General features: G+C 43.4%; 1 protein-coding gene across 2 annotated transcripts in view; it reads right to left on the bottom strand.

The window, feature by feature from the left end:
- Window positions 1-23,819, bottom strand: part of LOC122799515 (TRIO and F-actin binding protein) — a 3,126,988-nt gene that overhangs the window by 1,643,808 nt on the left and 1,459,361 nt on the right. For both annotated transcript variants that reach the window (XM_044068636.1, XM_044068645.1), the window contains exon 22: window positions 17,900-17,974. In XM_044068636.1, coding sequence (XP_043924571.1) covers window positions 17,900-17,974 — 75 coding nt within the window. The remainder of the gene's footprint in view (window positions 1-17,899; window positions 17,975-23,819) is intronic.

The raw sequence follows: 23,819 nt of genomic DNA, 5'->3' as shown, positions 1-23,819 counted from the left end.
TAAACCTTCATGGCTTCACCCAACTAGTTCAGTCACCTGCTAGGATAAATAAAAGCTCCAACAAACACATTACCCTTGACTGGATGCTAGTCAATAAGAGCCCCCAGTCATATATAGCAGGCTGCCTATCTGACACCCTCAGTGATCACTCCCCAACTTTCCTACTCAGAAAACACCTTTACAAAGGGAAACCCATCATCTACCGACAAATACGCAAAAAAACTAACCCTCTCTCATTCAGCTCATCCCTAAAAGATTGTAACTGGCAACCACTAAAATACCTCAAATTACATGATGCAGTTGACCACTTTAATAAAACATTCCTAAGCATCCTTAATTACCATGCCCCCATAAGACGTTCCCAAACTAGAGCCCACCCATCCCCATGACTATAAAAAAACACCAAGTCTGAAATGAAAAACAGGGATAAAGCCTGGGACAACTGGCGCAAAATCAAAAACCCCTCTACTAGGCAAAAATTCCTAGAACTACACAATAAAACCAAAAAGCATATAAAACAGGACAAAATCAAATACTACCAGCCTGGCCTTACCTCCTCCTAACATAACCCCAAATAATTCTGGTCCTCAATAAACTCCATCATCCACCCAGGTAAAGTAAGTACACCCACTCCTAACATAACTCACTTCTCCAAAAATATTGCTACCTATTTCAACAATCACTTCACACAAACTGTACTATCACTAGCTAGACAACCCCCCCCCCCATAAACCCACACCATCAACTTTACAACTAATAATCTCCCCACTAGCTTCTCTTTCTCTCCTGTTCCTACCTCCAAAATAAAACAACTGTTAACTAAACTTAAACCCACCAAATTAGCAGCAGACAACCTCCCAAGTGAATACCTTGACCTTGCAGCTGACGCTCTGGCCTACCCAGTATCACTCTTGGTTAGCAGATCTCTGTCAGAAAGTTATGTTCCCACACTATGGAAAGTCTCACACATAATTCCCCTACATAAAGGAGGCCCCTCCACAGATCTAACCAATTACCGTCCCATAGCTATTCTCTCACCACTCTCCAAAATAATAGAAAGATGCATCCATTCTCAAGTCTCAGATCACCTCCTTGCGAACATCCTCCTCTCCAACACACAACACTGTTTCCGACCTAACCATAGCACCACCACCACTTTACTCTCTTTCTCTAACACTATTCTGCAAAATAAAAATGCAGGTTATCTCCCCTCAGCTACATTCCTAGACCTTTCTAAATGTTTCGACATGGTCCCATACAAACAACTCATCTCTCTTCTCAATAACCTATCCTTCTCTCAACCAGTCATTAACTGGTTTCAGAGTTACCTATCTGACCACCAACAAGCAGTTGTTTGGCAGGATGACCTATCCCCCCAACTACCAGTCTCCACAGGGGTTCCCCAAAGGTCCATCCTAGGACCCCTACTCTTCTCTATTTTCCCTGATAATCCAGCCTCAGCCACAACACATGGCACACTCATACAATATGCAGATGACTCAACCATCATCTGCACAGCCCACTCCCTACCCAAACTGCAAAAAGTCACACAGGAAGCATTTTCTTCTATTGAAACTTGGTTATCCGATGCCCAACTAATACTCAACTCAAACAAAACAAAATTACTAATCTTCCAACCCACCAAACTTACCCTAGACAGCTCTCACTTTAACATCACAGCAAAAGACAACACCACCATCCATCCTTCAGAACACACCAAATTACTAGGAGTAGAAACAGACAATAAACTGAACTTTGACATTCACACTTCCATGACCATTAAAAAAGTGCACAAAAAACTAGGAACATTACCTAGAAATCAGCAACTACTTACCAAAGCAGCTAAAATATCTGTAGCAAATTCTCATCTTATCTCCACCCTACTTTACGCCTCTCCAATATTTACTAACCTAAGACAATGCGACCTAAATAAGCTCGAAACCTGCTACAACAAAATCGCCAAATTCGCCACAGGGGCTTCCTACCGTACTCACCATTGTCTCTCACTGACAAAACTAGGCTGGCTAGAGCTCCCCCACCTCTTTCAATGGTACCAACTCGCACTCGCCCACAAACTAATAAATCAACCACTAAAAGTCCCATCTCTCCAGAATCTACTCCAACCCTACCTAACTATGAGACCACTAAGATACAGCCACAAAAACCTCCTACAGGTCACAAGAGCTAATAACTCTGCTGGAGAAGGATTATTCTCCTGCACTATAGCCAAACTCTGGAACTCCCTCCCACCCTCAATTACCTCTGTAACTTCTTGCACCCACTTCAAATCCTTACTAAAATCACACTTAAAAACTTGCCAGGTATGCCCTTGCAACCCCCCCTCTAATACCATCCACTCTACCCACCCATTACCTCACCCCTATCAACGACCTACTTTTAGCAAGCTTGGCTACTCATATTCCCAGCTACCTACCACATAGTACTAACTTCTTGAAGCAACAACTGCTAATGGCTGTTATGTACCTCAAAAACAGATTGTATCAATTGTTCAGTGATGAATCTCAACCACATTTGTAACCATGTTTAATATCTCTCACCATGTTTTAAAATTGTACTATGTTTTACAGCTGTTTTGCATCTATGTTTTATTCTTGTATTATGTCCTCAGCTGGACTAATGTATATATTTTAAATGCTATTTTTTTTAACTGTATAATGTAAGTCATACTTAATGTGGAGCTTTTCTCCCCGGGCATCTGCTGAAAATGGACCTGCATCCAGTTGGACTCTCCCAGTCAACAAATGTAAATAAATAAATAAAAATAAATAAAACTTTTGTGGCCTTTCCAGGTGTTGCACGTGTTTAGTGAGGTACATGCCAAATGAGGCATTACACTCGATGATTGGTCTAATGAGGGAGGAGTAGAGAGAGATGATGACCACTTTCTTCCTGGATGCAAAACCCTTGGTAATGAGAAGTGAAACAAAGATAGACTTTCTGACCACAGTGGCAATGTGGTGGCTGAAGGAGAGGTTGCTGTCAACCTGTGTCCCCAGATCTCTTACAACACCTTCAGTGTTCAGTGGGCTACCATCAATGTGGTAATTAGTGGGAACTTTTTTCCCAGAGGCAATGATGATGCATTTTTTGGCATTAAGCATACGGCCATGGTTTCGACACCAGTCGTTGTTCTCAGTAAGGCCTTTCTGTAGGATGTCTAAATCACTTGGGGAGTTAATAATGGCTCCCAGCTTGCAATTATCAGCGAATATGGTCAGCTAGAGTCCCTCAGTGTTGGCCTGGACTTTTGAGAAGTTGATGCCAAACATGAGAGGATCCAGGACCAATCCTTGTGGGACTCCACTCATGACTGGTCGGTAGACTGACTTGAAGTCTGCTACTTTCACACTGTGGGTTCTATCTGTGAGCCAGTTTACAACCAACCTAGTGATATAAGTGTTGCTGCCTAGTTTGGTGAGTCTATCAATAATTCTTGAGTGGTGAATGGTATCAAAGGCCTTGGCCAGATCGAGGTAGGCTCTATGAACTGCTTTGCCCTCATCCACAGCTCTGGTGACTGACTCAAAGACATCAACCAGGTTGAGCAGGCATGATCTACCCGTCACAAAACCAAATTGCGTGGGATCCAGAGTTTGGAGATTCCCTACATCCTTGTTAATTAGGTCCATGATGATGCACTCCATAGTCTTACACAGACTCGTCAGGCTAATGGGGCGATAATGTCCAGGGTCTGTAGTCGCTTCCCCTTTATGGAGAGGGATGACTATAGCAGTGCACCATTCTGTAAGGACAAAGCCTAAGGTGAGGCTGTGATTGAACAGAGCACACAGGTGTGATGCCAGTTCACTTTATAGTTCATGTAGAACACAGCCAGGGATATTGCTGGGTCCCATGGAAGCTGTATTCTTGCCCTTTGACAATGCAGCTTTAACCTATGCTGCAGTAATGCTGGGTGCCTGGCATTCTTCTGGTATTGTAATTGGTCCTTTGTGGGGGAGAGAGGGGTAAAGTTGGTACTGAATCTGTCGGCCAGTATGCTGGCAATATCTGTTGGCTCAGTATAGGAGGTACCATTGTGCAGTAACTCAGTGCAAATCTGGGTATTGCCGTGATATTCTTGCTATAACTGTAGAAGGCTTTGTGGGTGTTTTTAGTATCTGCCGCAATTCTACCTTCATAGCTAGCTTTAGAGGTTTTGAAGAGGGATCTCAATTTTTTGTTGAGGCTAATAAGTTTATTTTATATATTTCCTAACCAGGTTCGCCCACTGGATAAAAGTGGCAACCTGGGAGCATTGTCTGGTCAAGTGATTTGCTCAGTCACACAGTAGGCAAAAAGAGGTGGAAGGATCCAAACCCTGCACCCTTGGCTACAGGAAGTAGCTTGTTAACTCCCTTGGCAAAAGTACTTGAAAAAGTAATTAAAAAACTTTATGTTAGTCTATGGAAGTATGCATTTATGAAAGTCCCCCCTCCCACACACAAACACATATACAGTCACACATAAACAAACACACACACACACACACACGCGCACACACACACACACACACACACACACACACACACACACACACACACACACACACACACACACACACACTTAGCTAACTTAGTCCCTCATTAACCCCTTCTACTTCAACTTCCCAGGCAGACACACTCATAAATACACTTACACATGGAGCCACACAAACACCCCACCACCCCCAACACTACCTGACCTCTAACCTCCACAGTACTTACTTCTATAGCAATGGGTGAACTACATGAATGGGAAACGGAACAGTAAACCTGAAAATGTTATGCCAAGTGATATCACAATCTAAAGACAAAGACAAAAAAGCCAAAGTGACCTGGTGTTGGAACTTGAAACACAAATGAGGTCAGAAAAATTGCATCAGGTGCTACAAAAAGTTAACAATGTCCTGCTTTAACTAAAAGTAAAATGTCTGAATGTACAAGGTAAGGCTGACTTACTAATGGTACAGACCCAAGACACTGAGAGAAAAGTCAAGAACTGTACATGAACTAACAGCCACAATAATGAAACAGCCCAGTTACACAAGAAAATTTTAATTTCACCAATACCATCAACCAACTCAGAAACAACTTTGACATGGCCTCCCACACCAAACTATTAAATACACTCTCCAAATTGAACCTCAGACCCTCTGCACTCCAGTGGTTTCAAAGCTATCGACAGGACCATCAACAATCTGTATAATGGCTTAATGTCCTATCCCCCCCTCTTCCCGTCACACTAGGAGTACCTCAAGGCTCAGTTCATGGGCTGCTACTCTTCACTATTTTTACAAACAACCTCCATAATGCTAACCCACTTCAACTATCCAATATGCAGATGACACAACACTTATATGTGTCGTTAATAACCTGCAATACCTCCATGATATAACCCAAAAATCATTCTCAGATACAGAGCTATGGCTCTCTAACCATTAGCTCATACTCAACCCCAATAAAACAAAACTCATGATCTTCCAACCCACAAGATCCTCTCCCCCAGCACCTTCTACATTACAGCTAGGAATAATACTAAAATTAATGCCGATTCACAAATAAAACTACTAGGTGTAATAATAGGTAAGAACCTAAGATTTGACCTACATATAGCACAAACAATTAAGAAAGTTCACAAAAAAAATGGGTGGGTACTCTTTAGAGAAATAAAAAGTATCTAACTAACACCTTTAGGGTTGCCATTGCTAGAAAGTACAGTTGTGTACACTTACCATAAATGTAGATGTTCGAGTGTATTAACTGTTGCAGTCATCACATTTGGGTTATCCCTGCCAGGGTAGCCCTCAGCCGGCTCAAATACCAGAGACTTAGTATTTCTGAGTCAGTTGCTGTCGCTTGAGGACTGATGTCAGGTCATCAGGAGTATAAAGTAAGGCAGCTGATGCCATTACATCAGTTTTTCTTGCCCTAACCTGTCAGGAGCCTCTAAAGTAGGAAAACAGGTTCTGGTGGAAGAACCCCACCAGTGGCAAATAAATACCAACATGCCCCTTGTAAGGAAAGGAGAACAACAAGGAAGAATGGAAATAAAAGGAGAAAGAGAATAAGGGGGCTGGAGGGAGGGAAACCAGGACTGCACCAGTGAATACACTCAAACATCTACAGTTATGGTAAGTGTACACAACTGTACTATGTTCTTCGTGTTTCACTGTTTTGCAGTCATCACATTTGGGTAGATTCCCAAAGCTGAGGAAATGGGTGGAGGCAGTCAAGGAAACTATGGGCTGGCTAGGATGCCCTGCAAGACTGCAGAGGCACACCCTGCCCTGGATTTGGAGAAGAGAGGCAGGTGATAATGCTTGGTAAAAGTGTGAACAGATGTCCAGGTGACAGCCTCCAGGATGTCCCTGGTGGGGACTCCTCTGAGGAAAGCTGCAGAGGTGGAGGCTGCTCTGGTGGAGTGCATCCTGACCCCCTTGGGGGAGGCTTTCCATGTTGTTTGTAGCAGAAATGGATGCAGTGTGCTATCCATTTGGACATGGTTTGCTTGGAGATGGCTTTGCCTTCTGCCCCTGTAGCAAAGCTAACCAGCAATTGATCAGACTTTCTGAAGGATTTAGTCCTGTCCAGATAGAATCTGAGCTGTCTGTGCACATCAAGAGAGTGAAGAATCATTTCCCCCTTGTTCTGGGGATTAGGAAAGAAGGTGGGCAAATAAATGGATTGGTTGAGAGCCACCTTGGGCATGAAGGATGGGTTAGTTCTGCGGGATAACCTGTCTGCATGGAAGATGATGAAGGTTTCACAGCCATGAGTACTTGCGGCTCAGAGACTCTTCTGGCTGAAGTGATGGCCAGAAGGAATGCTATCTTCCAGGAGAGAAATATTAGCTCTGCAGAAGAACCTGGTTCAAAAGGGGGCAGGGTGAACTTTTCCAAGACAAAGTTAAGGTCCCAAGCTGGTGTTGGTGCCCTACGGGGGGGACCTCAAGTTGCTAGCCCCTGTAAGAAACTGTTTGATCAAAAGGTGTGAGAAAAGGGGCTCCTCAGTGGGAAAATGAGCAGAAATAGCAGAGGCATGAATTTTTATAGAGGAGAAAAAGAGGCCACTGTGTAGTAGGTCAGCTAAGTAATCCAGGATGAGAGGGATGGAGGGCTATGTCATATTGGCCCCCTTAGCCTGGATCCAGGTGCATAAGCTTTTCCATTTATCTGCATAAGACTTTCAGGTGCTAGGGCGTCTGCCCTCCTGGATAACATCCAGAACCTGTTTACTGAGGATGGCAGATTGGTTAGGGGTTAGGGAATAAGCCAAGCTGCCAAACTGAGTGTCTGCAATTGGGGATGCATGAATTCCCCTTCCCTATGGGTCAGGAGGTTTGGAATCTGAGGAAGATGCCAAGGAGGCAGCGGGGACAGGCTGCGCAGCAAGGGGTACCAATGTTGTTGGGGCCAGTCTGGAGCTATGAGAATGGTCCTTGTTTTTTCCTCCCTTATTTTGAGCAGTACCCTGGGGATGAGAGGTAGGGGAGGAAAGGCAGAGACCGATAGATTGACTCAGGGGAAGGACAGGGCATCCACCTTCCAAGCCTGGCAATGATGCTCCCTGGTGCAAAATTTGCTGAGCTGATTGTTGGTGTGGGAGGCAAAGAGGTCGACCTTTGGGGTGCTCCATTTCTGAGTTATTACAGTGAAGGTACTTCTGTTGAGTTGCCACTCATGTGGGTCCAGAAGATTTCTGCTTAATTGGTCTTCCAGAGAGTTGAGAGAGCCTACTAGGTATTGTACTAATAGATGTAGATGCATGAAAGAAGCTGTGAGCCAAAGGGTCATGGCCAGCCTGCATACAGGGTAGGAGTGAGTCTCTCCCTGCTTGTTGATGTACCACATCACAGTGGAGTTGTCTGTTTTGATCAGGAGAACCCCTGGTGAGAGAAGGGGTTTGAAAGCTATCAATGTGTGCTGCACAGCCATCATCTCTTTTTGACTGATGTGCAGAGGGTTTTGCTGTGGGCTCCAATGGCCCTGTATGCTCCTGCCGCCCAGGTGTGCACCCCAAGCATAGTCTGATGCATCTGTGGTGAGGGTCTGGGTGGTGGGGGGGGGTCCCTTGTTGTGGGAGCATGCTGTTGCCCACCAAAGAAAATCCTTTCTGAGGCAAAGGAATTATAGGTAGAAGAGTTTTCAGGTCTTCAGAGTGTTGACACCAAAGGCTCTTTAGGTACCATTGAATTTTCCTCATATGCAGTCTGGCATATGGAATGAGTAGAATGCATGATGCCATGAACCCCAAATCTTGCAGGATCTTCCTTGCAGATAGCTGGGGCCTGGTGGCTAGTTGAGAGAAGTAGGCTGTCAGGAAAATTTGTTTCTCTGGTGTAAGGTATGCCATCTGGGATGCTGTGTCCAGACTTGCTCCCAGGAAGATTATCTTTTGGGTGGGCACCTGTTTGGATTTCTTTTCAATGATTATGTACCCCAGGGAGGTTAGCAGGGTCTTTACAAAGGCCAGGTGCTTGAGCAGTTTTTCCTGCCTGTCTGCCTGAATAAGGCAGTCATCTAAGTATGGGTAAATTTGAATATATCTTGCCTGAAAAAGGCAATGGCTAGAGCCAGACATTTTGTGAAAACTCTGGGAGCAGTAGATAAGCCAAAGGGAAGCACAGAGAACTGAAAGTGTTGAGATCCTGCCCTGAAGCGGAGATACTTTCTGCATGATTCTTTGACAGGAATGTGGAGGTAGGCCTCTTTTAGATCTAGGGTGGCCAGCCAAGCATCCTTGGAAAGCATGGGTAGCAGCTGCTGGAGGGTGAGTATTTTGAGTTTTGGGGTGACCAGGAAGGTGTTTAGAATGGATAGATTGAGGATGGGGTGCCAGGTGCCCTCTTTGATATTTCCTGCATGATTCCCTGATAGGAATGTGGAGGTAGGCCTCTTTTAGATCTAGGGTGGCCAGCCAAGCATCCTTGGAAAGCATGGCTAGCAGCTGCTGGAGGGTGAGCATTTTGAAGTTTGGGATCACCAGGAAGGTGATTAGAATGGATAGATTGAGGATGGGGCAGCAGGTGCCCTCTTTATTGCGCACCAGAAAAAGTCTGGAGTAGAAGCCTTGGCCTATGTGTTCTGCAGGAATGTGCTCTACTCCCCTCATAGAGAACAGGGAAAGGATTTTCTTTTGAGCCTCTGCCTACTGATCTGGTGGTAGATCTGTGAACCCTGTTGGGGTTGGGAAGGTGTGGAAGGAAAATTTGTATCCCTGAGACACAATGTTCAGAACCCATTGGTCCTTGGTAATTGTGGCCCAGGTGCTTGAGTGAAAGGAGAGTTTTCCTCCTAGGGGTAAGTGAAGGTGGGTGGGGGTGGTAGAGGAGATGAGTCATTGTGAGTTCTTATCATAAGGGGGTGGCTTAAAACTCCCTGGCTTGGAAGTGGAGGTAGTCCACTGCATAGATCTCTACATTCCCTGGGGCTGCTGTCTGGGGGGTCTATTTCCATGGGCCTAGGCTGGGCCGATTTACTCGGAGCAGGAAAGGACCAGTGCGTGGAAGGTCAATGCCTGCTGAACCTAGGGGGCTGGACCTGTAAGAAATCCTTAACTGTTTGCATAGATTTTGCTTTTTCTTCCATCTTTTTTAAGACCTCTTCTGCCTTGGTGCCAAATAAATTATCTTTGTGTAAGGGGGCATCTAACAATTTGGATTTGAAATGGTCTGGCAGGGGTTGTTCCTTAAGCCATGCATGTCTCCTATTGACAGATCCAGTGACTGCTGCCCTGCAAGAAGCTTCTAGGGCATCAAAACCACAGTGCAAAGTGTGTTTAGTTACTTGACTTGCAGAATGCATTAAGTCTTGTAATTCTTTTGAATCTGCCCAAGCAGGAAAGGAAGACATTTTTTGTTTAAGGAGTTCCAACATATGTTGCTGAAATTTCAGCATATGGAACTGACAATTTAGGGCCCTGATAGCAAGAGTAGCTGAGGTGTATACTTTTTTACTCTATCTGTCCAAAGCTCGGGAATCCCTGTCTTAGGGGGTGGGATTCTTAGCAGAGGTTGCTTTAATCCCTTTTGGCCCTTGAAAAATGACCTCAGGGTCAGGTGTTGGATTTTTAAAAAGATATTTGTGTGAGTCAGATACTCTATAGTACCTATCTGGTTTTCTGGGAGCAGGAGGTAGGGTGTCAGGAGTCAAGCTGAATTCGAGGAAAACATCCTCTACAACATCCAGGACTGGAGGGCTGGCCAAGGGTCTGTGCTGTGGAAGATCTAGAAATTCCCTGAGTCTCTTTTTGGACTGAGGGTAGTCCTGACTCTCCCATTGGAAATGCTCCCTTAAAGTATGCAGGATTTCCCCAAAGGAAAAACCCTCTGGAGGAGAGGCTGAAGGAATGGAGTCCTCTGCATCAGAATCCTTATAAGTGGAAAGGGGTTGCATGTCTTCATATTCGGATGCATCAGAGTCATCTGACTGTTGTTTAGACAAAACTACAGGGGACAAATCTATTTTCCTTTTGGAGGGGGTAGGTTGGCTTCCCCTGATAAGCATGATAAGGTCTTCCTCCATATTAAGCATTTGAGACTGAGGCAAGGAAGCAGGCGCCTGATAGTGGGTTGTCGTTTTTTTGGGTGTGGTTCGAACCCTGGGCCTAAGAAACTCTGTTGTTTTTGAAAGCATGGTAGTTGCGAAAAAAGATGCCAGTTTGTGTCAAGATTTGGTGTGAAGGACTTCCTTGGAAGCCGGTGCCTGCTCACCGGCTCCGGACCCATCCGAGTTAGAGACAACAGCAAGATCCTTAGTCGAAGAAGAGTTTTGCGGCATACCGGACTCTGATAGGGTCTCAGTAGCAGCCTGTGAATCAACCGAAGCGGGCATCAGGGGCTGTGAAAGCACCTCACTGAGTACCGGAGGACTGATGACTAGCTTAACGGAAGCGTCGTTGGTAGGCTTGGACCTGTGTGGTCTGTCTCTGTCTTTATATTTATGTTTTTTTGGAAGATCTGCTGTCAGATGGCTTACCGAAGCATTATCAGAATTTGAGGACTGAAAACGAAAATATCTGGCTACAATAAGGGCCTGACAATGGATAGTTCTGGTGTTGAACAAAGCACAGAAGTGACAATGGGGGACATCATGGTCTGAGCCTAGACATGTGATGCAGTAAGACTGAAGGTCTCTGTGCAGTATTTGCTTTCCACAGGTGAGACAATTATTAACTTTTTCTGACATCAGTTAGTGGAAGAAAAAAGGATCCCCAATGGGGTACTTAGCTTTAGAAGACTTCAACTTCAATTCGGTAGATGAAAACTCACATAGTGGCCGACCGCCACTCTTGTGAACTGCTTCTGCTTCAGGCTCCACGGCAAGAAAGACTGATGTAATGGCGTCAGCTGCCTTACTTTATACTCCTGACGACCTGACGTCAGTCCTCAAATGACAGCAACTGATGCAGAAATACTAAGTCTCTGGTATTCGGGCCGCCCGAGGGCTACCCTGGCAGGGATAAACCAAATGTGATGACTGCAACTGTGAAACATGAAGAACATCCTATCTTCTATCAACACTTTTGTATGCTTTCCCAATTCTCACCAGCCTTAAAAAGACAGATTTAATTAAACTTGAAACATGCTTCAATAAAATAGCTAAATTTGCAACTGACTGCCCACATCATACCCACCTTAAAGAAACTCTCCTGGTTAGAACTCCCACAACTTCTATCCTATAACCAATTATCCTTTGCACACAAACTGGTATATCAACATGAAAAAACCCTGTCCTTCTAAATATTCTCCAGCCCTATCCAACAAATCGAAGTCTTTGCTCAACTAATAAATCTCTACTACACATGTCGAAATCCACTAATATGGCAGGGGACTCACTACTTTCTCATTATATAGCAACAAAGTGGAATTCACTACCTCACAGCATCAGAACCAACACAAACCAATTCAAAAAGAGTTTTAAAAATGATAATAATGACACCTGGCTTTGTCCCCTGTACTACTCCAGGCTAACTAGTTTTAATAGCGTTTGGTCATACATTTTCTTCTTCCCTGACCACCTCATAATCTATGCTCTCTCTCTCATGTCCAGATAATCTCTAACCTCATCTTTTTCTATCCACTGTCCCCCTACAAACCCTTCCTCAGCTTACTTTGAGAAACTACAATTTCTATACTGCAATAAGAAATTATATCAGATGATTGTATAATACAAATGTCAGCTATAATAAAATGGCCTCGGTGGTGCAGCGGTAGCGTTGTCATCTCACAGCAAGTGGTTCTCCCGTTTGATTCTTGGCTGGAGCGCCTTCTGTGTGAAGTCTGTATGTCCTCCCCGCGGTCGAGTGGCGTTCAAAAGACATGTGTGAATGCGCGTGCCTTTGTTGAAGGTTGGGTGTCGGGCTGGCAACTCGGCATTGTAAAAATCTACTGCCAATCATTAGCAGACCGGAGTTCCGCTGTGGCGACCCCTAACCGGGAAAAAGTCAGAAGAAGAAGAAGAAGAAGTCAGCTATAATAACATAGCATGTAATTTCTGGTGTATCGTAAGTCTTGTATATTTTTTTGTATAATTTCTTGTATAAGTTTTGTATAATCTCTGTATGTGGAGCTTTACTCCGCTGAAAATGGGTCTTATCCCAATCGGGCTTTCCAGGTAAACAAATGTAAAATAAAATAAATAAATAAATAAAAAAAATCTGAAAGTATAAATGAAAGTAAACTGATGACTTTGATCCGAGTGGAACTCAAAACGACTATATGCAAAAAATATGGAGATGCAATAACATTAGGTTAGGTATGCTCAATCATCCAAGAACTGGAATAAAAAGGCAAAAAAAACCCAAAAATAAACATGAAAACCTTTTTAATATACTATACTAAGAAAAGGAAAGCTGCATCACAAAATGAATGAACTATATGATGCTACTTTTAAGCTAAGTGCTGAGTATAAAGATCTGAAGGCTGAAAATACATTTTAAAGCAAACGGTAAATTAAAGCAAGCCTTTTAATGACTGATTCTTAAGGTAAGGCAATACAATATGATCATGCTGTTGTTGCAAACCTGCAAAAGGAAAATAATTCCTTCAAAAAGAATGAGATATTAACCTTCTGAAGCTGACAGAGATGACCAATATAGTCAGTAGCAGAGCCACAGAAACAGCTAAACAGAATTCTCCTAAAGGCCAGGTTAGCAAGCCTGGTGTGATCGTAGAACAGTTATAGAAACCAAACTGTAGAGACAAGTCTAAAGTTTGCATAATACATTAGACAAACTTAAACACAGTCCACTCATAAAGTCTCAACCAATTGTGTCTGATAAAAAAGAGAACTCAGTAAGAGAGTCAGAATATGTCGTAAAACCTAAAGAAATGCCAAGCAAAGGAATCCTGATAATACACTCCAAACTAATCCCTTTGTACAAAACAGATGAAAAGAATTAGCACGTCTGCATAAAATAGCGTCTCAGTAAAAATGCAATCAGCTATATGATAACCCTATGACAACATGTGAGTTGACATTGTAGATGCTTTTGACACAAAGCAAGAAATCACACAGCAACAGTATACTATGGGCTCCACCACAGCAGATGATGATAGAATAAAATGAAAGAGTTTTTATGCTGCAAATAGTCAAGGTCTGTTACTCGATTCATGTTATTTTATAAAAGACAGAATTAATGATAGAAATGAAACCAAAATACATGTTCTGATTCTACCAATAAAAGCTAAAGACCAAGCTGATATACTCAGCAGAAGAATCCATAATGCAGTGGACTGGGTATAGCATAAATAGTCCAAGGTACTATGCATGTTCCCAGACTGGACACTTAGCCAGGAACTGTCACAACAGAAACACAGTGTGGAAAAAAAGGGTTATCTCCTGCTATTGAGGTCTTGAGCCCCGTGAGGTGGGCTCTGGCTGACCAATGGTGCTTATCCCCACATGTCTGAGAGTGAGAGTGGGAACTATATGGTAAAGTGCCCCAGTGACCTCTGTGCGATATGCGGAACTGTAGTCTTTGGGCAGTCTGGGAGGAGAAGGATCCAAATCTGCCTGGGTAGAAGATGCCATTCCCCTTCATATAAACAGAAAAGCTAGACAGAAAAGCTGTTTGCCGCTTGTCAGCCTAGATGACAGACTTCATGTGAAATTGTTGTGACTAGGAAAGCCTGTGGATTGCTTGATGGAAGCCTGAGGGTTTACGAGAACAAGGTCAGATAATTACTAAGATGGTGCCTTGTGGGAGTTTAACTCTTTGTACTGGACTATGAGACAGACTTTAATTTGTTCCTGATGGTGAAGTTCTAAGTACTGAAATGTATGTTCCTATGAAACATTTAAAATCTGGGCTGTGTTAATGTATGCCTACTAGTGTGTGTCCTGGGAAGTAGGATTAGTGCAAATAAAAACTGACCTACTTTTATGAAAAAGTATCTTCAGTTATTTCATGGGTGCATACATCTAGGCAGCGAGAAATTTCCCTGTGGTACATTTGGCTGGATACATATGGTTTAAGTGACATTCAGCTGCAGAGAAATTTGGTGTGTGTGTGAACCACTACCCCTTCACACTTTCTAGTGAGCATTACCTAAAATACTTACTGGAGCATAAATGTGATTACAGTAGCATGCAAGATGTCCTCCATGCTGTAGCACACTTCTACATGTTGTAGTTATATAATCATGTACTGTACACTGAGCACAACACTCATTACTTCTTCTGCCTCCATCACTTGGTTATTAAAGCTGTGGGCATGGCAATGTGTGCTTCTCTTTGCCTACAGAGAATTCAAAACAGACACATTTCTTTGCAGATGAATGACACTTCAGCCATGTGTCCCCAACCAAATGTACCACAGGGAAATGTCTCGCTGCTTAGGCGCCTGAGCCCAAATTAACGACCAGGTGCAAAGTGACTCAAAGGAAACTTTATTATAACATTGGTTGAGCGCTTCCGACTACATTAAGACATAGACTTCTTCAGAATCATAAAATTGTTAAAACCACGCATTCAGGTTTATGAAAGCTCACCAGCTTTTTTATTTTGGAAAAGATTCATTCTAACAGGTATGGAGACGATTGGCAGAAGTGGTTGCTGCACAGAGAAATGATATGGCAGCTGCTGCTTGATGCATCCAATTCGCCAAGTCTGAATGAGGTTATTCTCATTACCAGTGAACTAAAGATTAGAGCTTCTAAATTACAACTTAAGTTTTAGGTGATGTTGTAATACATAACATTTTTTGCACAGATATTGATTTTGATGGAATGTTTCTTATTTTATAACTTTGTTATTGTGCCTGTACCTTTAATCTTTATGGTGGGCTCTGCAACATTTTTATTGATTGGTCTTCTATAACAGGGTGTGTTATGGTAAGCTTTTATAAACCTGAACGTTTGGTTTTAATAATTTTATGGTTCTGAAGAAGTCTACATACATATGAAAGCACTCAACTGATGTAATAATAAAGCTTCCTTCAAGTCACTTTGCCACCTGGTTGTTGATTCTTGTGGATATTTAGAGATTATGTGTGTTAGGGTCTGGCCATCCAGGCTGGTATATGGTCCCTTGCAGAAATGCTGGTAAGTAATTTGCATTGTGATATTAACTTGCCACAGGAAAATTGTGCATGGAATTCTGACCTACAGAATGCTACACTCAGTCTACAGTAAGTTCAGACAGACAGAAAAAGTTAGCTGTGAGGGCCAGGCTACACTGGTTTCATGAACATATATGACCTTGAGACTGAGTAGTGACCTCATGGGTACTGAGATCACTGTCTAACAACCTTCAGTCTGCATAGCTTGACCTTCAAACACAAATGAATTCATTATTACTAACAGTTGTCAGAGGTATTCTTTTTGAGTTGGTTTGTGTGCAGGCATGAAAACAACAAATAGGTTTAGTAAAAAGGTATGCAAATGAATAAATTATCTGTCAGTAAGAGAATGACAATAGCAAAGGCTATGAAATGTGTGACAGAATAGCTCCACAGCAAGTAGTACAGTCACCTTGGCAATGTCATTCTGTTTGGCATGACAGGTATATTGCTTTACAATAATACAATCATAAATAAAATTGTCATGTTGATTCATGTTGCACTGTTCAGGTACTACTCTGTAGTCTTTGTGCCTCTTCCCTGCTGTATTATTATTTTCATTTATAGCAGAAAGAATACCACTAATTGAAACAGGTTGTGGCCTAAAATGGTTCTTGTGTTACATGTTATGTGCCTTTAACCTCTGAAGTCTCATAATATCTTAAATCTGTAATAATACTATCAAAATGACATATTTATACTGCACTGAAACTCAAGTCATTTACATCCAGTCACGCTAGTACTGCTTATAAGCAAAGTATTAGAAGTCCAGTCGATAGCAAGAAAATATTTGCATCAAACATGCCTTCCTAAATACCTGGCCTTAATGTCATGTAAAGAGGCTTAATAAATAACATACAAAGCACAGTGATTATGATTTGCTCTCCATGAGGTCTATATTCCAACCGATATTTCTAAAAGCAAGCTTGCACAGCATCACGTGATAATTATTGTAACTAACTGACTAGCATTAAAGTTATGCACCCATATATGATATCACATATTTAAAGCTATATTATGCACCTACATATGGTATCATCTTTTCAAAAGCTATAAAATATATATCTGTGTGGGTCCCTATCGGATTACCAAAGTTTCAAAACTTCGAACATCATACATCTGAGATCATATGATCAAAGTTTTGAAACTTTGAATGTTTTGAATGGAGATTGCAGTACAGCATGGAACTGGAAATGTACTGTTTTGATCACTGTAGTGCAATCTCGGAGTTGGTATATTTAAATTAGCAGGGGGTGTGGGAGGTGCAGGGGGACAAATGTAAAAAAAAAATGTTTTTAATTTAGTTTTGAAGTTTCAAAACTTCAGTCATATGGTCTCGGTCGTATGATGTTCGAAGTTTTGAAACTTTGGTAATCTGATAGGGACCCATCTGTGTTAGCATGTATTCAGTTACAGTGATCAGATAAGTTATATAACCCCTGGTATATGAAACAGGGTTCAGATGCCTAGGCAGCAAGACATTTCCCTGTCGTACATTTGGTTGTGGACACATGGTTGAAGTGTGATTCAGCAGCAGAGAAATGTGGCTGTTGTGAATTCCCTGTGGGCGAAAAGAAGCACACATTGCCAAGCCCACAGCTTTAATAACCAAGTGCACAGGGGAAGAAAATGTAATGAGTGTTGTGCTCAGGGTACAGTGCAGGATTAAGTAACTACAACATGTAGAAGTGTGCTACAGCATGGAGGAAATCTTGCATGATACTGTAGTCACAATTATGCTCCAGTATGTATTTCAGGTAATGTTCACTAGACAGTGTGAGAGGGTAGTAGTCCACACTCACCAATTATAAAGGCACTGCCCATTGTGCACTGCATTTCTACTGCTACTGACATGCCCGATGGCCAGCCTGCTGCATTTCCTGCTGTCTCATGTAGTCTTGGGGGCCATGGACATTGTTTTCCCCCGTGCATTTGTTTTTTGACATTGTGGGTATGGCACCATATTCTTGTATTTTCCCACAGGAAATTCACAACAGCTAAATTTCTCTGCAGCTGAATGTCACTTATACCAAGTGTATCCAACCAAATGTAGCACAAGGACATTTATCACTGACTGGGTGCCTAAACCCGATGGGTGGCTCACTTGGAAATAATGCACATTTTCTAACTATCCATTAGCAGGAATATGGTCCATAAGAATTTTGTGTGTGGCATATTGCATGTGAAAAACAATCCACAATAGTCTAACAGACATGACTTTTCAGGAATTCATTTTGCCAACACAAAAAATTCTGCATTAACTGCATATGTCAATACAGTGACTTTTTCAAATTTTGCTCTATTTCTAATTAATAAAGTTAAATGTAAATAATACCAACCTTGAACTGTTCACTTGGTCTCAGGTACTGATCCTTGTTCCTTGAATAGCTCGGTTCTACTGGCTTTAAATCAGTCTACATGACAAATAAGAAGAAATAAATTACTTGGGGGTTACACCTTTTCAATGCACACTGGCAGGACGATGTCATGCATTAGACATTAATTCAGAATTTACTTTTATTGCTTAACTCTATAAAACAAAAACAACAGATTTCACCCCTCAGAGTCTAAGTTAAATGTGTTTCTCCAGTATACAAGCAATCATAGTTAAAAACTGCTGGATTTGTAATGTAGTGAAGAAGGGCTACATTATCTTATTAATATTTTGCGAAACAGGTTAGTCTTTCAGGGACCTAGAGATAAAAGACCTCATAAGAGTATGGAAAAAATGAAAATATGGTCATAGTTTTGTTTGAGTCAAGGCAAGAATGGTAAGAAAGTACAGTTGTGTACACTTACCATAAATGTAGATGTTCGAGTGTATTCACTGTTGCAGTCATCACACTTGGGTTATCCTGCCAGGGGTAGCCCTCAGTCGGCCCGAATACCAGAGGCTTAGTATTTCTGCGTCGGTTGCTGTTGCTCCAGGACTGACATCAGGTCATCAGTGGTATAAAAACAGGCAGCCAACGCCATTACATCAGTTTTTCTTGCCCCAAATGTCAGGAGCCCCCAAATAGGGAGCTAAGTTATGGTGGAATAACACCACCAGTAGAAAGTATATACGAATAGCCCTGTAAAGAGTGAGGAAGAGAGGTACAGAGAGAGAGAGAGAAGGGGGCTGGAGGGTGGGAAACCAAGACCGCAACAGTGAATACACTCGAACATCTACATTTATGGTAAGTGTACACAACTGTACTATGTTCTTCGTGTTTCACTGTTGCAGTCATCACACTTGGGTTGATTCCCAAAGCAGAAGAAAGGGTGGAGGCAGTCAAGAAGAGTCTGGGCTGGCTAGTATGCCCAGCAGGACTGCTGTTGCAAAGCCCAACCTGGATTTGGAAAAGACAGGCAGGTGGTAATGCTTGGTGAAGGTATGAAGAGAACTCCATGTTGCAGCTTCCAGGATGTCCCTAGGAGGGACCCCTCTGAGAACGGCTGCAGAGGATGAAGTTGCTCTAGTGGGATGTTCTGACACCCTGTGGGGGTGGTTTTCCATGGTGTTTGTAACAGAAATGGATACAGTGTGCTATCTATTTGGGGATGGTTTGTTTTGTTATGGCCTTGCCCTCTGCCCCTGGTGCAAAGCTGACTAGTAACTGGCCAGCTTTCCAAAAGGGCTTAGTCCTATCCAGGTAGAATCTGAGCTGTCTATGCACATCTAAAGAGTGCAGGATCCTTTCCCCCCCTTATTTTGTGGTTTAGGGAAAAAGGTGGGAAAATGAAAAGATTGGTTGAGAGCCACAGTGGACACCACTTTAGGCATGAAAGTTGGGCTAGTCCTAAGGGAGACCCTGTCAGCATGAAAAATGATGAAGAGTTCCACAGCCATAAGTGCCTGTAGCTCAGACACTCTTCTCACTGAAGTGATGGCTAAAAGCAAGGCTATTTTCCAAGAGATGAATTTTAACTCTGCTGAAGCTGCAGGCTCAAAGGGGGGGGGGGGGTAGCATGAGCTTTTCCAACACAAAGTTAAGGTCCCAAGAAGGGGTAGGGGCTCTTCTTGGTGGCCTTAAGTTGTTTGCCCCTCTCAGGAACTGCTTGATGACAGGGTGTGAGAAGAGAGGTGGCTCAGTGCTGTAATGTGCAGAGATGGCAGAGGCATGGATTTTAATGGAAGAGAAGGATAGGCCCCTGTGGAGTAGGTCTGCTAGGTAATCCAGGATGAGAGGTAAGGATGGCTATCCTGGGTCAGCTCCTTTAGTCTGGAGCCAGGAACAATACCTTTTCCACTTGTCAGTATAGGATTTTCTAGTACTGGGTCATCTGGCTTCATGTATAACATCCAGGATGTGCTTGCTTAGGCTGGCCACTGCAGGAGAAGTCAAGGAATAAGCCAGGCTGTCAGGTTCAGGATCTGCAATTGTGGATGCAAGAACTCTTCCTCCTGTTGAGTTAGAAAAGTTGGAATCTCAGGGAGGTGCAATGGAGGCAACGGAGACAGACTGCGCAGTGGTGGGTACCAGTGTTGGCGTGGCCAGTCTGGGGAAATCAAGATTGTCCTTGGTCTCTCCTCCCTTATTTTGAGTAATACTCTTGTAAGAAGAGGTGGGGGGAATGCACAGATTGAGAGGTTTGCCCAGTGGAAGGACAGGGCATCCACTTTCCAGGCCTTGCTGTGAGGTTCCCTGGTGCAGAATTTGCTGAGCTGGTGATTGTAGGGGGAGACAAATAGGTCCACCTTTGGGGTACCCAATTTCTGGGTCACAAGGCTGAAGGTGTTGTGGTTTAATTGCCACTCATGTGGGTCTAGGAGATTTCTGCTTAAGTTGTCTGCCAGAGAGTTTTGGTTGCCTGGCAGGAATTGGGCTTGCAGGTGAATATGCATGGCTGAGGTTGTGTTCCAAAGGGTCATGGCTAGCCTGTAGAGTGGGTAAGAGTGGGTTCCCCCTTTCTTGTTAATGTACCACATCACTGTGGTGTTGTCAGTTTTGATTAGTAGAGGCACTGGAGAGAGTAGGGATCTGAAAGCTGTCAGAGCATGCTGAACAGCTAGCATCTCTTTTTGGTTGATGTGCAGATGAGTTTGATTTGGGTTACAGTGGCCCTGAATGCACCTGCCGTCCAGATGTGGACCCCAGGAATAATCTGATGCATCTGTGGTTAGGGTCTGGGTGGTGTGGGGTTGTAAAAAGGGAAGTCCCTTGTTGTGGTTGCATACTGCTGCCCACCAAAGAAACTCTTTCCTTAGACAAGATATCATAGGTATGACAGTTTCCAGGTCCTGAGAATGTTGGCACCAAAGACTTTTTAAGTACCACTGAAGTTTCCTCACATGCAGTCTGGCATATGGAATTAGTAGAATGCAGGAGGCCATGAACCCTAGAGTTTGCAGGATTTTCCTAGCGGGATAACTGGGTTCTGGTGGCCATTTGAGAGATGTAGTCTGTCAGATAAGCTTGTTTTTCTGGAGTAAGGAATGCCATCTGGGACGCTGTGTCCAAGCTTGCTCCCAGGAATATAATTTTCTGACTGGGGACTAGTTTGGATTTCATTGTCAGTGTACCCCAGTGAGGTTAGAAGGTCCTTTACAAATGTCATGTGCTGCAACAGCTTTTCCTGACTGTCTGCCTGAATCAGGCAGTCATCCAAGTAGGTAAATCTGAATATTTCTTTGTCTGCAAAAGGCAATGGCTGGAGCGAGGCATTTTGCGAAAACTCTGGGAGCAGTTGATAAGCCAAAGGGAAGTGCAGAGAACTAATAATGCATAGATCCTGCCCTGAAACATACATATTTCCTGCAGGAGTCCCTGATTGGGATATGCAGATAGCCCTCCTATAGTTCTGGGGTGGCTAACCAAGCATCTTTGAACAGCATAGGGAGAAGATGCTGTAGGGTGAGCATTCTGAATTTTGGTACCACCAGGAAAGTGTTTAGAATGGATCGATCTACGATTGGGCACCAGGTGCCCTCTTTTCTGGGTACCATGAAAAGTCTGGAATAGAAACCTTGGCCTATCTGTTCTGCAGGAACAGGCTGAACTGCCCTTATGGAGAGCAGGGACTGAACTTGGTTTTGTGCCTCTGCCCACTGGTTTGGAGGAAGATCTGGGAACCCTTTTGGGGTTGGCAGCATGTAGAAATAAAATAAGTACCCCTGGGATACTATGTTGAGGACCCATCAATTGTTGGTGATGGAGGCCCAATTTTTTGCATGGTAGGCAAGTTTTCCTCCCAGGGGCACGAGCAAATGGGCAGAGGTGAGAGAAGGAGTTGAGAAGTCATTGCAAACTCTTTCCATAAGGTGGTGGCTTAGCACTTCCTGTTTTAGAAGTGGAGGTACACCATTGCTTAGATCTCTGCATACCCTGAGACTGTTGTCTGGGGGGGGGGTTGCTTCCCCTAGGTCTAGTCTGAGGTGGCCTTGAGGGGGCTGGAAAGGACCAATGTTTTGGGGGGCAATGCCTACTGAATCTTGGAGGCTGTACTTGCAAAATGTCTTTGACTGTCTGCACAGACTTAGCTTTTCTTCCATCTTTTTTAAAACGTCTTCTGCTTTGGTGCCAAACAGATTGTCTTTGTTCAGTGGTGCGTCCAATAACTTTGATTTGACATGGTCTGGCAAGGTCTGTTCCTTAAGCCAAGCATGCTTTCTATGTACAGAACCTGTGACTGCTGCCCCGCAAGATGCTTCTAGGGTGTCAAATGCATAAACTCCTATAATTCTTTATTTTCTGCACTGTCAGGGAAGCTAGATAATTTTTGTTTAATAAGTTCCATAGTATGTTGCAGGTATTTCAGCATGTGTAACTGACAATTCAATGCTCTAATGGCAAGAGTTGCAGAGGTGTATACTTTTTTACCCTATCTGTCTAAAGCTCAGGAATCCCTGTCCAAGGGGGTGAGATTCCTAGCTGTAGTTGCTTTTATTCCTTTAGGTCCTTGGGAGATGATCTCTGGGTCAGCAGTACGATTCTTGAAAAGAAATTTGTGTGAGTCAGGGACTGGATTCCATAAAAATATCATCCACAACATCCAGAACAGGAGGAGTAGCTAAGGGTCTATGCTGTGGTAAATATAAAAATTCCCTGAGTCTCTTTTTGGACTGAGTATAATCCTGGCACTCCCAATGGAAATGCTCTCTCAAGGTATGTAGGGTTTCACCAAAAGAAAAATCCTCTGGAGGAGAGGCAGAGGGAATGGATTCCTCTGCATCTGAATCCTTATAAGCAGAAAAGGGCATGTCTTCATAATTAGAAACCTCAGAGTCATCAGACTCTTGGTCAGATAAAGCTGCTGGGGACAAGTCTCTTTTCCTTTTAGCAGGGGAAGGCTGGCTTCCCCTAATCAGCATGATAAGGTCTTCTTGCAATTTAAGTATCTGAGATTGTGGCAAGGAAGCAGGCGCTTGAGTTTGGGTCGTCATTTTTTTAGGCGTAGCTCGTACTCTGGGCCTTAGAAACTAGGTAGTTTTAGAAAGAACTGAAGATGTGAAAGAAGTTGTCTGTTTGTGTCGAATATCGGTAGTGCGAAGAACTTCCTCAGAAGCCCATGTCTGCATAGCGGCTTCGGACCTATCCAAGGTAGAGACTTCCGCAGGTTCCGTAGTCAAGGAAGAGCCTCGTGGCATACCGGACTCCGAACGGGTCTCGGTAGCGGCCTGTGAATCCATCGAAGCGGGCATCAGGGGCTGCAAAAGCTCCTCACTGAGTACAAGCAAACTGGCAACTAGCTTAATGGAAGCGTCATCAGCAGTTTTAGACCTGTGCAGTCTGTCTTTATCCTTACGTTTTTTTTTTGGAAGATCAGTAGTCGGATGGCTTATTGAAGCCATTTTGGAATACGGAGATTGAGAGAGAAAGTATTTAGCTTCAATAAGGGCCTGATGACATATAGTTTAGGCATTGAACAAAGCACAAAACCAGCAGCGAAGGATGTTGTGGTCTGGGCCTAAACAGGTGACGCACTAATAATGGAAATCTCAGTGTGGTATTTGCTTTCCACAGGTAAGACAATTGTTGACTTTTTCTGACATCGGTTAGAGCAAGAAAAAAGGAACCCCAATGAGGTACTTAGCTTTAGAAGACTTCAACTTCAATTTCGGAAATGAAAACTCAGGTAGCGGCCAGCCGGCACTCGTGCGAACTGCTTCTGCTTCAGGCTCCTCAGCAAGAAAGACTGAAATGGCGTTGGCTGCCTGTTTTTGTACCACTGACGACCCGACGTCAGTCCTGAAGTGACAACAACTGACGCAGAAATACTAAGCCTCTGGTACTCAGGCTGACTGAGGGCTACCCCCTGGCAGGATAACCCAAGTGT

This window comes from Protopterus annectens, chromosome 1.part0, assembly GCF_019279795.1.
Source record: "Protopterus annectens isolate FY-2018-M chromosome 1.part0, PAN1.0, whole genome shotgun sequence".
Taxonomy (NCBI): domain Eukaryota; kingdom Metazoa; phylum Chordata; order Ceratodontiformes; family Protopteridae; genus Protopterus; species Protopterus annectens.
This window is presented reverse-complemented; position numbering and strand designations above follow the sequence as displayed.